We start from the raw sequence: 12,816 nt of genomic DNA, 5'->3' as shown, positions 1-12,816 counted from the left end.
AAAATCCAAAATTTCAGCACACAGGTTTTGCCAAATATAGTCAGAAACGTTGTTGTGAGCTAGATTTCGAAACGAGATTTTCTTTGAAACCAAACCGAAAACGAGAGATTATTCATTGTTAGAGCTTACTAGTACAAAAAGCAATTCAAACGAACGAGAAAAATCATGGCACAAAAGATTGGAGATTATGGTCATCGGCAAAGATGATCAATTCATATAATTGGACTACTCCTCGTATTTTTGATAGGTTTTATGGTTCAAATTACACTCCAGGTCATTCCATGAGTGCTTAGAATGTTACATTGTTGTGTTGGGGTTAAGTCGAAGTAGTGAAGGACGGTGGGGAAAAAGGTTAGGATTAGGATAGGTCAATTATTTGGTTTACCTAATATAACCGAAAAACGAAAAATCACTGGATATTTTTATTTGTTTTCAACATACTTCCATGAAGTCATATTCATTCGATATCAAAGTCATTGGATTCACGGCATTAGCCTAAGTAGCGAAAGATGGTGGATAAAATATTAGAATTAAGATAGGTAAAATAATTGATTTCCTCCAATATTTCTTTTACTTTCAAGCCAAAAAACTCAAAATTTCAACACAGGTTTTGCCAAATATAATTAGAAACGTTGTTGTGAGCCAAATTCCAAAACAAGAGATTTTCTTTGAAGCCGAAAATGAGAAAAATATCCACTGTTACAGCTTAAAAGTACAAAAAGCAGTTCATTTAAGATGATCAGTTCATTTAAGTACAGAGAAATGTTATGAGGAACCAATGAAACAACAAACCCACTTCTCTTTGTGATCTGTGACACAACTAATTCACCTGTAACCGAAATTCATATTATTCGTACCAATAAGATAATCCAACAACTTCACCTCCTGAGTTTGGAGCAGACTCAACCACTCCATGTGACAACCTCCTCTATATCAAGACCAACACATGTTGCCAACCATCGTACTTCCGCACGAAAACTTCAGCGTTCGATCCTTAATCCAGCAGATACCAAAGTTTCAGGATGTTCAAGCAGACATTTTCGTCTATTTTCACCGTACTGCTGATTGCAAACATGCAGACAGCAATACCACTTGTGGCTGCAGTTGAACCTGCAGCTGTTGGCAGCGAACCAGTTCTGGAAATATACATGCATGACATTCTTGGAGGGAGCAGCCCTACTGCTAGGCCAATCACTGGCTTGCTAGGCAATATATACAGCAGTGAAGTGCCCTTTGCAAAGCCGATAGGGTTCCTTCCTCCAGATGGTGCTGTGGCTATTCCTAATGCCAACGGTGCCATTCCTACTGTGAATGGCGCCAATGGTCTCCCACTAGGAACCGGCTTATCTGGTACATCCTTTGCCGGAAATCCTAATGGTGAAAAGAATGGCAATACAGCTACCCAACTGGCACCAGACGGGTTGGGACTAGGCTTTGGGACAGTCACCGTTATTGATGACATACTGACCTCTAGTCCCGAATTGGGTTCACAGACAATTGGGAAAGCTCAAGGAGTCTATGTGGCAAGCTCTGCCGATGGATCAAGTCAGCTGATGGCATTTACGGCTATGATGGAAGGAGGGGAGTACAATGATAACCTCAACTTCTTCGGAGTGTACAAGATTGGGAGTAGCAAGTCGCAACTGTCAGTGACTGGAGGGACGGGCAAATTCAAGAATGCCAATGGAATTGCAGAGTTGAAACCACTGATTCCTCCAGGTCAACGAGCAACAGATGGTGCAGAAACATTGCTGAGGATTACCGTTCACTTGAAGTACTGAGGATGTCTGGTCCGTTGTGTGGATTTGAATGTGATATATAGTGTCTGTGATTGTATTAGCTACAGGTGTATGTTGAGTATCTCTAAATTGTAATCTTGTGTTTAACTGTTGTTGTAAAGTATGGCAATGAGGCAATGCCTAATGAAAGGGACCTATTTCCAGTGATCTTCCTACCACTGAAGGCAAGGAACAAAATCAAACAGAGAAGGACCCCAACACTCTAATCTGTGATTCTGAAACATGACACACATCATCATGAAAAAACTGAAGCACCAAAACAAACTGCAGTCTACGGGAAAATATGATGCCACAATAGCTGGCAACTCCAACAGAAAGGAAGAATAAGGGATCCCGCTAAAATCTACAGAAGCAGATGCCCAAAATGCTGACCAGAACATAACTAAATCCCAAAGATCTTCTGCACTAACCCCTTTGTAATCCTCAAAATTCTCTTACTATGCTCCATCCAAATTACCAAAAAGATTGCTCACTCCAGACAACTCTTACTACATTCCCAAAGCCTCGAGCTGAATGCTCAACAACTCAAAACATCCCTTTGGAATGACCCAGCATGCATTGATTTCCTTAAATAGCTCCCAACACTAATGTAAGGATCAAGGAAGGTGGAGATTCACTTGATCCTCAGATTCGTCTTACATATCATGGAAGATGTGTTACCATTGATCATGTTCACTAATAAAATGCATATTAAGTCTAACATATCAATTTAGACCTGTAATTTCTTTCCCTGATCATTAACTTGATTTACTTTTCCTATTCGGGTATTGTTCATGTCTTCACATGCATGAGTTGATTAATTCCTAGGTTAAAGGACAAGCTGCAGTCACAACTTACTCTAAACTAATATTTGGGCATGGAAACATAGTTACTGTCCTCAATGGTGAATCCAGAGAGATGATGACACAAGCATGAAGATACTCTATGATATAAACATCCGAAAAAAGTTACACTCTCCAGTTGATCTTACAAAACAAGAAAACTACTAGCCGGTTCTGTACATCCTACTGGACCGGACTGGACCAGGTTTGCTAGAGTAAACATAAAAAGAATAAATTCTCTGCTCACATATGAGATAGAATACAGAAAAAGTGAAGAAATTTTAGTGCCGATGGTCAGTAACTAACTAGTGAATAAACAAACTATGGCCCTTCAAGAAGGCCTCACTGCCACAAACAGGCTTAGTCGTCTTATCCTCAAAGAGAATATCCCTGTAGAACCAAATCCTCTATGAAACCAATATAACGGGAGTTGGGAAAGGCATAGCAGCTTACAACTTGTATGGATCACCAATATTTTCTTTTTCTGTCTTTGACGTTTGAAATTTCAAGCTGTTTCTTTATATCACAAGGAAAGGTTTAAAATACAACGAAAAAAGTTCAAAAGCAAAACAAAGCTCGGTTTCAAATACTTTACAAGGAAATGCTTCCAATTATTATAGTATTTTCCAGTAAATGATTCAGGAACTTTACCTTCAAAAACAAAGTATCATTTGTTATTCATCATTCATGTAATTGCTTAATATGTGTGAACTCTAAACAAAAATAGGTCTAATGGTAATCAACATACCACACATACAGCTCTATATCTTTCATGACAAGCTGCCGATTTTAACATGAGAAAGCACGCATACTTCATCGAGCCTGTAGAGTGAATCTATCAAGTGCATCCGCAACGAAGCTGGACCATTTGCCAGTTTCATTCCCACCTCGCTCGCAATCCCAAATATCGATAATGCACAAGCTGTAGCTTCCAAAACATGCGATTGATCAACAGCAACAAAGGCAGCAATCAGGGCAGTGACTGAACATCCGGTTGCCGTGATCCTTGTCAACATGGCAACCCCATTACGAGCACCAACAACTCTCTTCCCATCTGTAACAATGTCGACAGCTCCAGAAACCGCAACTAAGGCACCACTGGATTGAGCCAGTGATTTTGCTGATTCGATTGCATCTGTTGATTCATGGGAACTGTCCGCCCCCTAAAAACAACAAATTTGAAATATGGTATTCACAAAGGTTTAATATGCAATACAAAATGTCAAGATTATTTTAGTATGCAAAGGGAACACAACAACCTTATCCTTGGCAGCCCATAAAAGCCAAAATTTTGGCTTGACTTCAAATTAAATACCTCGTAGCCAAGTTCACTACAGTATTATGGACCCAAGTTCGAATATTTTTTGACGTAATTTAAATTAGATTAGAACGTTGGTCTAAACAAAAAAAAAAATCCTAATTCCCAAGCAAAAGTCAAAATAAGCTTTTAACTCCTTGTTTTTTTTTCTTTTTTTTTTAACAAACAAATTAGCTATCAATAATATGATTCAAATTCGTTTTTTACAAGAATCAAAGCTAAAACCTCTCACTTACAAATGAAGAAGAATATTATTAAACCGCGTACTATTAAGTAGCTCAACTCATTGTTCTCAAACAGCAAAATTTGGTACCGAAAATGAATGTCTGAAATTAAAAATTAATCGAACATTTTGTGATCAAGCAGAGAACAATTACCTTGGTAGGTCCCACAGAAGCATTGGCGAGGGCGATAATCTCGGACGCATTTCCCCTAATAACAGTAGGCTTAAGCTCCACAAGCTCCAAACAAGCCTTCATCCGGAAACCTGAGGCGCCGGCGGCAACTGGGTCGAGAACCCAAGGCTTGCCGGAGTTGTGCGCGAGTTCAGCGGCGACCTTCATGGCCTGTAACCAGTCGGCGGAGAGCGTGCCCACGTTGACGCAGAGTGCGTGGACCTGAGGCGTGAAGTCGGGGAGTTCTTCTATGGAGTGGAGCATGGCGGGTGATGCACCCGCGGACAAGAGAGTGTTGGCCATCAGATCCATTGACACGAAGTTGGTGATGCACTGGATGAGCGGTGATTTGGCTCGAACTGAAGATAGTAGGGCCCACGCTTTCTGGGCCCACACGATTGCCTCTGGTTCTTCTTCTTCTCCCTTGAAGTTGGACTTGCTCTCCATGATTTCTCTTTTGCTTGGCCGCAAGCTGTTCCGGATGTTTGGGGGGTTTTTACCAGGAGAAAGTAATGAACTCTAATTTTTCTAATTGCATTTTTGGCCCTCATGTTTGGTGTGATTTTAAAATATGCCAATAGTTTCAAAATGTTTCAAATTGCACCTTATTTTTTTTAAATCTTATCAAATAAGAAAATACCAAGTACCAAAACTAATAAAATTATGCGAGTTTCTGGTCAAATAGAACCGAACCACACTAATTACGGTTTGATTCAGTTTATTAGTCCAACTGTTCAAGATTACACTTTTAGTGTTAACCACTTAGGTCTCATTTGGCACGTTGTATTAAACACCGGATAAGATTAATAGTACGATAGTAGTTGTTTGGTGCTCTCTCGTACTAAATAAGCACCCGCTTAATTATACCATCTATCAAATTTAGTATTGCTGACACCGGACAATTAATACAACCCAAAAGCTTGATATTAGTAGTCTGGGATGCTAACCAAAAACACGGTCGCTTCCCCTCTTCGGTTTCACGGATCTGCTCCTTGGCGAATTTGCTCCATCTTCACGAGTTCTCCACCTCGACCGCCACTCCTCTACAATCGGTCGCTGAGCAATTTCCCATTTCGTCCGTCGCTTCCTATTCTGTCACGTTTCAATCGTCGATGTCGAAGCACGACGACATAGATGAAGAGGTAGTTGAGATCAAGAAGCCCGATTGATCATCAACATCAATAGACTTAGCAGCTCAATCATCTTTTGCTGCTGACGGCGTAAGATCCAGCTCTGACGACTTTAGTTAACTCGAACCATGCCACAAATTGATGTCTTTTCTTCATCAATTTAGTTGGTGAATCGATGTGGATTTTGGGTGATTGAAGAAATGAGGAAGTGGATTCGTATGGGAGGGTGGAATTTGAAGCGTGGGCAAGATGGAGAAGAAGGGAAGATAGGTTGGGAAAGAGACCTGGATTTTTCACCTTCCTTTTCTTTAATTTTTTTTTTAATTTTGTCTTAATGATAGTTTAGTTACTTCTTCTTTTTCTTTCTTCTGTTTTTCTCCCCTTTTTTTCATTTTAACAACAATTATTATGTGATTGTTGCAGTCCTATTAGATTAGGAATGCGATTGTGCAAATCCTATCATATCTGGAATATCCTTGTAGGATTCTACCATATCTCTTAGACTAGATATTATCCTATTAGAGTTGTAATCCTATTAAGGTAAGGATTTAACCTATCCTCCTACTATAAATAAAGGCACAATAGGGTGAGATAACATACACCTCACAATTACACATCTCTCTTCTCTCTCTATGCCACACCCCTCTCTCTTTCTGGCCTCCATAATTGTTCAGTAAATTATGCCTACAACACGTTATCAGTACGTTATTGACGCTGCGCTAAAGAGAGTTTATTCTTCAATCAAGGGAGTATTACGTTTTAATAATTCTTTTATGGTTAATTTATTATTTCATTGAATTGATCTACATCCTATTGATTCAATTTAATTTTTTTTGTTTTTGTCGAACGTGATACAACACATTGGAGATGCAAATTCGGCTTTTAGAGTAGGATCTTCTATATATTCAAAGGCTCAGTTGTTTTCTGCCAATTAGGTTCTTTTAAAATAAATTAAGATATTTGAAACGACCATGAAGCAAGAAAACATTCTCCATGATGCATAAACCCCCTATATTTATATTTTCCTTTCGATATATATTTTTTATATGTTCATATACTTGTCAATATATATATACGTTCATGCATTACGTAATTATGAATTTACTATGTGGAATTTGTGAGTCAAATAATTGAAAGAAATTAGAAGCAATTAGGGTTTTTCAAACCTTAGGAATTTCGAAAAGAAAAAAAAAGGGAAATTTAAATTTGGGAAATTTGCGGCTGAGCCGCGACCTGGAGCTGTACTGCCACGTCAACCTGACACCAAGCCGAGCCTACAGCTTGAGGCTTAGGTGCTGGAATGACGTTTTATTGACGTCCCCGTGAAGTAGCAGCCCTTTAGGCTTTGCTGCGTTCATAAACAAAGCCCTCGGCTTGGGTTTTGAAATTTAATGGCTCGCAGCCCTCTAACACACATACTAGCATGTGATGGGTTTGTCCAACGCCTTCAGCCCACCAACCAACAAGCATAGCTTGCTAGGTTTATCTCGCGCACCAACCCATCAGCCAATCACTAAATGGGCTTCCTTCTACAATTGGCCCACGTTCCAACTGCAAGGCTTCAACTTGCTTTGCACGCTGGGTTTCTGCTTCCTGGCCCAACCTTGAAACCAGCACTGCTGGGTTTCCTCCACACCTGGGCCCGTCTCTTCCCTTCAGCCCAAACCTGCATCAAGCCTGCAGTTTGCCCTGCAGTGGACTGGGCTGTCTTGCAGTCGTGTTGTGACTACCTGTCCCAAATGTTACGATTTTATTAGTTTTAGAAGAGTGAATTGACGAATATGCCCTAGAGGTGAGATGGTTAACTTTGTTGACCGTCATTTTATGATGTGTACACGCTGCTATTTTAGTGTATTCTCGAAATACTCGATAGTACGAACGGGTAGGCGCAATTAGAATAGAAATCGGAGTTACGGTTAAAATTTTATGGAACTACAAATTCGAAAGTTATTTTTGAAGAAATTACTATTTTAATTATCTTATACTATTTTATATTTCTAAATTATTATTTTATTATTTTAGGATTGGATTTTTTATTACATTATATTAATTTATATTTAGCCGTGGGACCCATAATCACACCAAGTTTCATCTCCCCTCTCTTCCACGTGGCACTCTCATTACTCTCTCTGGAATCCTCCCGCACTCATCTTTCTCAGCTCTCTCTCAATTCACTCCTTGTTAACTTTCTTGTTTCCCATTTCCTTTGCAAACAACAACGAGGCACCACCTTGCCTCGCCAACTCCAGCATTCGTTCCCACATTTCCCATGAGCCAGTGCCACCATCGCCTCTTTCTTCCTTGTCTCGATCCCAAAATAAAAGCCTAGAACCTTGACAATGACAGAGGTTACTAACCTGTGTTCCTCTGACGAACCTACAACAGATTCTCGACGATTCCAACTAAAGTAAGCTTTGAAATGGATGGCAACCATCTTAGATCATTGTTTTTTACATGATCCTTGTTTTATTTGAGAGAAATATCGAAGTTTTGGAGCATATCAGTTTGGGAGAAACTCTCCCCAGTTTTTCGGTGACCCGAAGCCTTGCAGGCGCTTTCCCAGCGACTTTCCAACCACGGCTATGAGCTAAAATGGTATAAATCGAATCTCCTTCCTCCTAGCTTTATTTTGGCACTTAAATGGTGAAGTTTGGTTGAGAATGGAGCTCGGCTGGAGCTCTGGAAAACAAGCCCAATTCCGGCAGGTGCAACCTGAGGGTCCAATGGGCTTGACCTGTTTAAAAAAAAAGGGAAAGAATGGGGCTTCAGCCCAAACTCAGCCCAAACCATAAACCCAACCCTTTGGGCCTTTGTCCCAGGGCGACCCATTTCTGAATGGGCTTAGAATATTCTGAGAATATTCTTGGAATATTCTTTAGGTTGACTTTTCTGAAATTTTTTTAGGAACCTTCCTAGGCTAATTTCGACGCCTCGAGTCTATTTTTGATATCCATTTAGTGGAATTCTAAATTTTTAATGTAGTTGACCACCGAGGTGATTACTATCGGAGACTCCGGCTATCCTAGTTCGAACGGCTACGACTTCGCAAGTAATGTGAGTGGGTATTTTCTTTATATATATATATATATATATATATATATATATATATATATATACCAAATGGGGCGGAACTAATGGTAGGAGGCATAGCCTTCCATATAATTCAGAGTGCGGAAGTAAAGCATATAAAAACAAAGAAACATATCAATATATTGAATTAAAAAGAACAGCAGGAGGCATAGCCTTCCATATAATTCAGAGTGCGGAAGTAAAGCATATAAAGAAAATAATGAATTAAATGTAATGATGCAAATATATTTTTGAAAATAAGTTTTATTGAAAACTTACTGCAATGCAGATTACATACAGGTATTGCCTAATGGCAGATGAAACAAGTAAACAAGGTGGAGCTCGTAGGCATACTAAATAATATATGTATTACAAGTGTTTGGAAAATATTCTCTGTCATTTGTGGATAAGCAGAGAGATGATACTGAGCTGTTGAGTTAAAAAACTCGTTTTTTTTCTCTTCTGAAGATGAATTCCTCTTTTATAGAGGGAGGAGAACGAATGAGGAATGCAGTCTTGATCCGGGAATCCCGCTGGCATGAGGAGAAAGCTGGCAAAGCTGGCTGATTGAAGAATCCTTACTGTGGAGTCACGTTGTTTTCTTCCAAAAGTTGAGTGAATAGTAAAGATGCTTTGATTCTTTTACAAAAGTTAAATGAATAGTGAAGATGCTTTGATTCTTTTACAAAAGCTGGATGAACAGTGACCTTTTTGTTTTTCACTATTGGAGAATAATGCCTTGTCTTTTACGGAAGAGATGAAAGCAGCTACTGCTGATGATGTTGTTGGGCTGACACAATCATATGGGCAAAAAAGCAATTTCAAAAATCAAACGGATCTTGTGCGTCTTGAAGGTCCACTTGATCAGCCCAATTGGCGGGAGGTTAAGATCCTGCATCAGAAGCGTCAGAGTCCGAATCGGAACCTTTCTTTTTCTGGAGCATTGCTGCTTCGGCCATGAGCAGTTGGGCCATATCCAGAAGCTGGGTAGTCTTTGCAGATTTTTCTTTCTTCGAGCTCGAGGATTTGGCTGACTTGGACTTTCCTTTGAGGGAGGAGGATGGACTAATGTCTGATAGAGATTGAACTGGTTCTTGAGCTTTCGGGAGTTCAGGGAATTGCTGAGTGTCTGGCAAGGCCTGTGAAGAAGATGCAGCAATTGCTGGGGAAATTCTGCATGAACTAGATCAATAATCTTTTGGTAGTTGAATTTGTCCCACCATTTTACCCACCGGGTCCTGAAAATTCCTCCGTTGTCTAACTGGAAATTCCATTTTAAGATCCATGGAACTTTGTACTTGGCCATGAATAAAGAGAATAAGGAAACCCTGATGTCAAAACGGCTGCGGTCAAAACCAGTCTTGAAACTATTGTTTAGTGCTTGACGAAGATCATCAGGGACAAGAGAAATATTTGGGCCATGGGTAGCCCACCAGTCTGGAAACTATGCTGGGAATCTTAATCTGAAACTTTTATCAAAGGTCACGAACCATGAATGACTAAAATATTCCGTCTGATGAAGAAAAATATTAGTCCACGCTTGAATGTAATCATAATAATTATAATTGTTGTTCGGTATGAGAACATGCTGGGTGTGAAGGGGTTTGGTATGATAAAGGGGGAGACCCCAATCTTGTTCAATGAGAAATTTTCCAATATGAAGTGAATGGTATAAAATTTTATTTTGGTTAGTGGTGCTGTAGATTGGCTTAATAGCGATGCTTTCGGTCTCAGAAAGAATGGCCTGGTAGTATTTGAGGCTTTTGTATGGTGCTGCTGGGAGATAGTGAGAATTTGGGGGCAAAAGCAGTTTAGCAATGCGTTCTGGAGGTTGATTTTTATCAATGTCAAGAGGTATGCAAAAAAGTTTTTCAGTAGTGGAGTTTTGGATATATGGCGAGGTTTTAGCATAGCTAGGTGTTTTGGGTTGTGAAGGTGTTGGAGAGCGTACTGAAGAGTAAGGATCAAAAGGAGTAGCTAAAGCTGTTTGGTAATTTGGTCGGATATTTCCTAGTGTGGATCCTAATGGAGTGAATCTGTTTGTAATGGCGAGGGCCGATGAAGAGTCGGGAATAGACTCTTGTTTTACTGGTGCTGGGGTTTGGGTGAGAGTGGCTGGAAGCCTTTTTTGATTAGGATTGGAACTCATTCTTCCCCTGCAAAAATTCTCTGGTCAGAAAATCTGGTATGCAATTCTGGCTGCCTTTAATGTATTCAATTTCAAAATCAAAAATACTTAATATGGCTTGCCAGCGTGCAAAAATTTGTTTTGATGCAATATTTTGAACATCCTTTTGTAAAACATGTTTTGCAGATTTGCAATCAACACGAACTAAAAATTTTTGATTTAATAAATCATCTTGGAATTTGCTAATGTATAATACAATTGATAAAATCTCTTTTTTAATAGTACTATAGTTACTTTGAGCCGGATTCCAAATTCCTGAATGGAAACGAACAATTTGTTCAGGAGATTCGGAAGAAGTTTTTTGTTTGAGGATACCTCCATAACCGATATCAGAAGCATCGGTCTCGACTATTTTGAGAGAGCCGGGAGTTGGAATGCCAAGGCAAGGTAAAGTCTTGACATGATTCTTTATCTGTTTGACAATGGAAATATGATTTTGAGTCCATGATGGAGGATTCTCCTTGAGACGATCAAACAAAGGTTTACATTGTTGACGAAGATGAGGATAAAATTCTGAAACATAATTGAGAGAACCAAGGAATCTCTGAAGCTGGGTTTTATCAATAATTTGATCTGGAAATTTATCAGCAAACTGGATGACTCGATCAATTGGCTGAATGGTAGACCTGTAAATATGGTATCCTAAAAATCTAACTTTGGTTTGAAATAACTTAATCTTAGATGCCGAGACTACTAACCCATTAGACTTAATGATCCTAGCAAATGCATGCAAATGCTTCCAATGCTCATCTATTGATTTTGAGAAAATTAATACATCATCAATATAAACAATCGAAAAATGGCTGTATTGATTAAAAATCTCATTCATGATATTTTGAAATTCACTTGGTGCGTTTTTCAAGCCGAAAGGCATTACATTCCATTCATAGTGTCCGAAAGGAGTCACAAAAGCAGTTTTGTACTTATCAGATTCATGAATTTGAATTTGCCAAAAGCCTGATTTCATGTCAAATTTGGAAAAAACAGTTGCTTGAGAAAGTCTTTTTATCGAATATCTTTTGTTGGGGATTGGATATCGGATCCATTCTAAAACATCATTCAAAGGTTTGTAGTTAATAACTAATCGTGGAACGCCGCGTTCTAATTCTGCATTTTTCTGGACATAAAAAGCAGGGCAAGACCATGGAGATTTGCTTTTACGGATAATTCCTTTTTCTAAAAGTTGATTAATTTCGGTTTTACAAAACTCTAAAACTTCTTGGTTCATTTGAATCGGTCGTGCCTTGGTGGGGATTTTTGATTCAACAAAATCTTTAATATAAGGGAGTTTGACAATATGCTGTTTTCTATGCCAAAAAGCATTTGGAAGATCTGAACAAATTTCTTTGGTAAGTTTATCAGAAAAGTGGCGAATAGAATCTAATAAAGATTTGTTTGTTAACTGTTCTTCAATTCTTTTGTGAAGAATTTCTTCCTGTAAAAAAGCAATTTGTTGGGATTTTGCAGTAATCTGGTTGAGAGTTTTTGAAACACTATCTTTTTGTAGTTGTTTTAACTTTTTAAGATCTGTTTCTATGCAAAATTCAAAAGTAATTTTTTGGCCAAAAACCTTTGTTGAAATACAGTTGTGATGAACTTTAAAAGGATAAATTAATGCAATGAAAGGGAGTCCCAAAATAACTGGATCAGAAATATTTTTAATTAAAACGAATGGAGTTTTAAAACAAACATTTTGTTGACAAACATGGGCTTTGGAGATCTCATATTTTAAATTCATTGGGGATTGATTAGCAGCGCTAAGTACCTCAGTTGATTTGTGATAATACTTTGTAGGTATTAACCCTTCTTGAATGCAATTTAAATCTGCGCCTGAATCGATTAAAGCGATGGTTTCTAAGGAAAAATCGTCAATCATTATTTTGATTTTAGAATACCATTTTCTAATTCTAATTTTGTCTAAGAGACTTAAAACAAGGTCCTTTGAAGAGGAAGATTTTTTTGAGTGAGCGTTGGAATCGGAGTTTGAGGAAGAATTACCTTGTTCTTCTACAAGCGCTTGTGTACGTGTTCTACTGAGTTCTGAACGAATTTCGGTATTTTCTGATTTTAAAAACTTAATTTCTGATTTAATTTGA

At 38.6% G+C, this 12,816-nt stretch overlaps 1 protein-coding gene and 1 pseudogene across 2 annotated transcripts; one reads left to right on the top strand and one right to left on the bottom strand.

The window, feature by feature from the left end:
- The first annotated feature begins 714 nt into the window (after window positions 1-714).
- On the top strand, window positions 715-2,968 carry LOC103966041 (annotated as a pseudogene).
- A 239-nt stretch (window positions 2,969-3,207) lies between these two features.
- Window positions 3,208-4,806, bottom strand: LOC103952223 (hydroxyethylthiazole kinase). 2 transcript variants are annotated; one of them, XM_009363778.3, is made up of 3 exons: window positions 4,316-4,806; window positions 3,369-3,783; window positions 3,208-3,271 (listed from the first exon to the last, which is right to left on the bottom strand). In XM_009363778.3, exons 1-2 carry the CDS (start codon window positions 4,778-4,780, stop codon window positions 3,391-3,393), a joined length of 858 nt encoding a protein of 285 aa, XP_009362053.2. In that variant the 5' UTR covers window positions 4,781-4,806; the 3' UTR covers window positions 3,208-3,271; window positions 3,369-3,390. The 2 variants fall into 2 exon arrangements, with proteins under 2 accessions (XP_009362053.2, XP_009362052.2); XM_009363777.3 differs by having other exon boundaries at window positions 3,208-3,783.
- Window positions 4,807-12,816: the final 8,010 nt, after the last annotated feature.

This window comes from the organism of the source record quoted next, unplaced genomic scaffold (genome assembly GCF_019419815.1).
Source record: "Pyrus x bretschneideri cultivar Hongxiangsu unplaced genomic scaffold, Pyrus_bretschneideri_v1 Contig46, whole genome shotgun sequence".
In the NCBI taxonomy this organism is placed as follows: Eukaryota; Viridiplantae; Streptophyta; class Magnoliopsida; order Rosales; family Rosaceae; genus Pyrus; species Pyrus x bretschneideri.
Note: the sequence above shows the minus strand (reverse complement) of the source record. Positions and strands in the feature narration are given on the sequence as shown.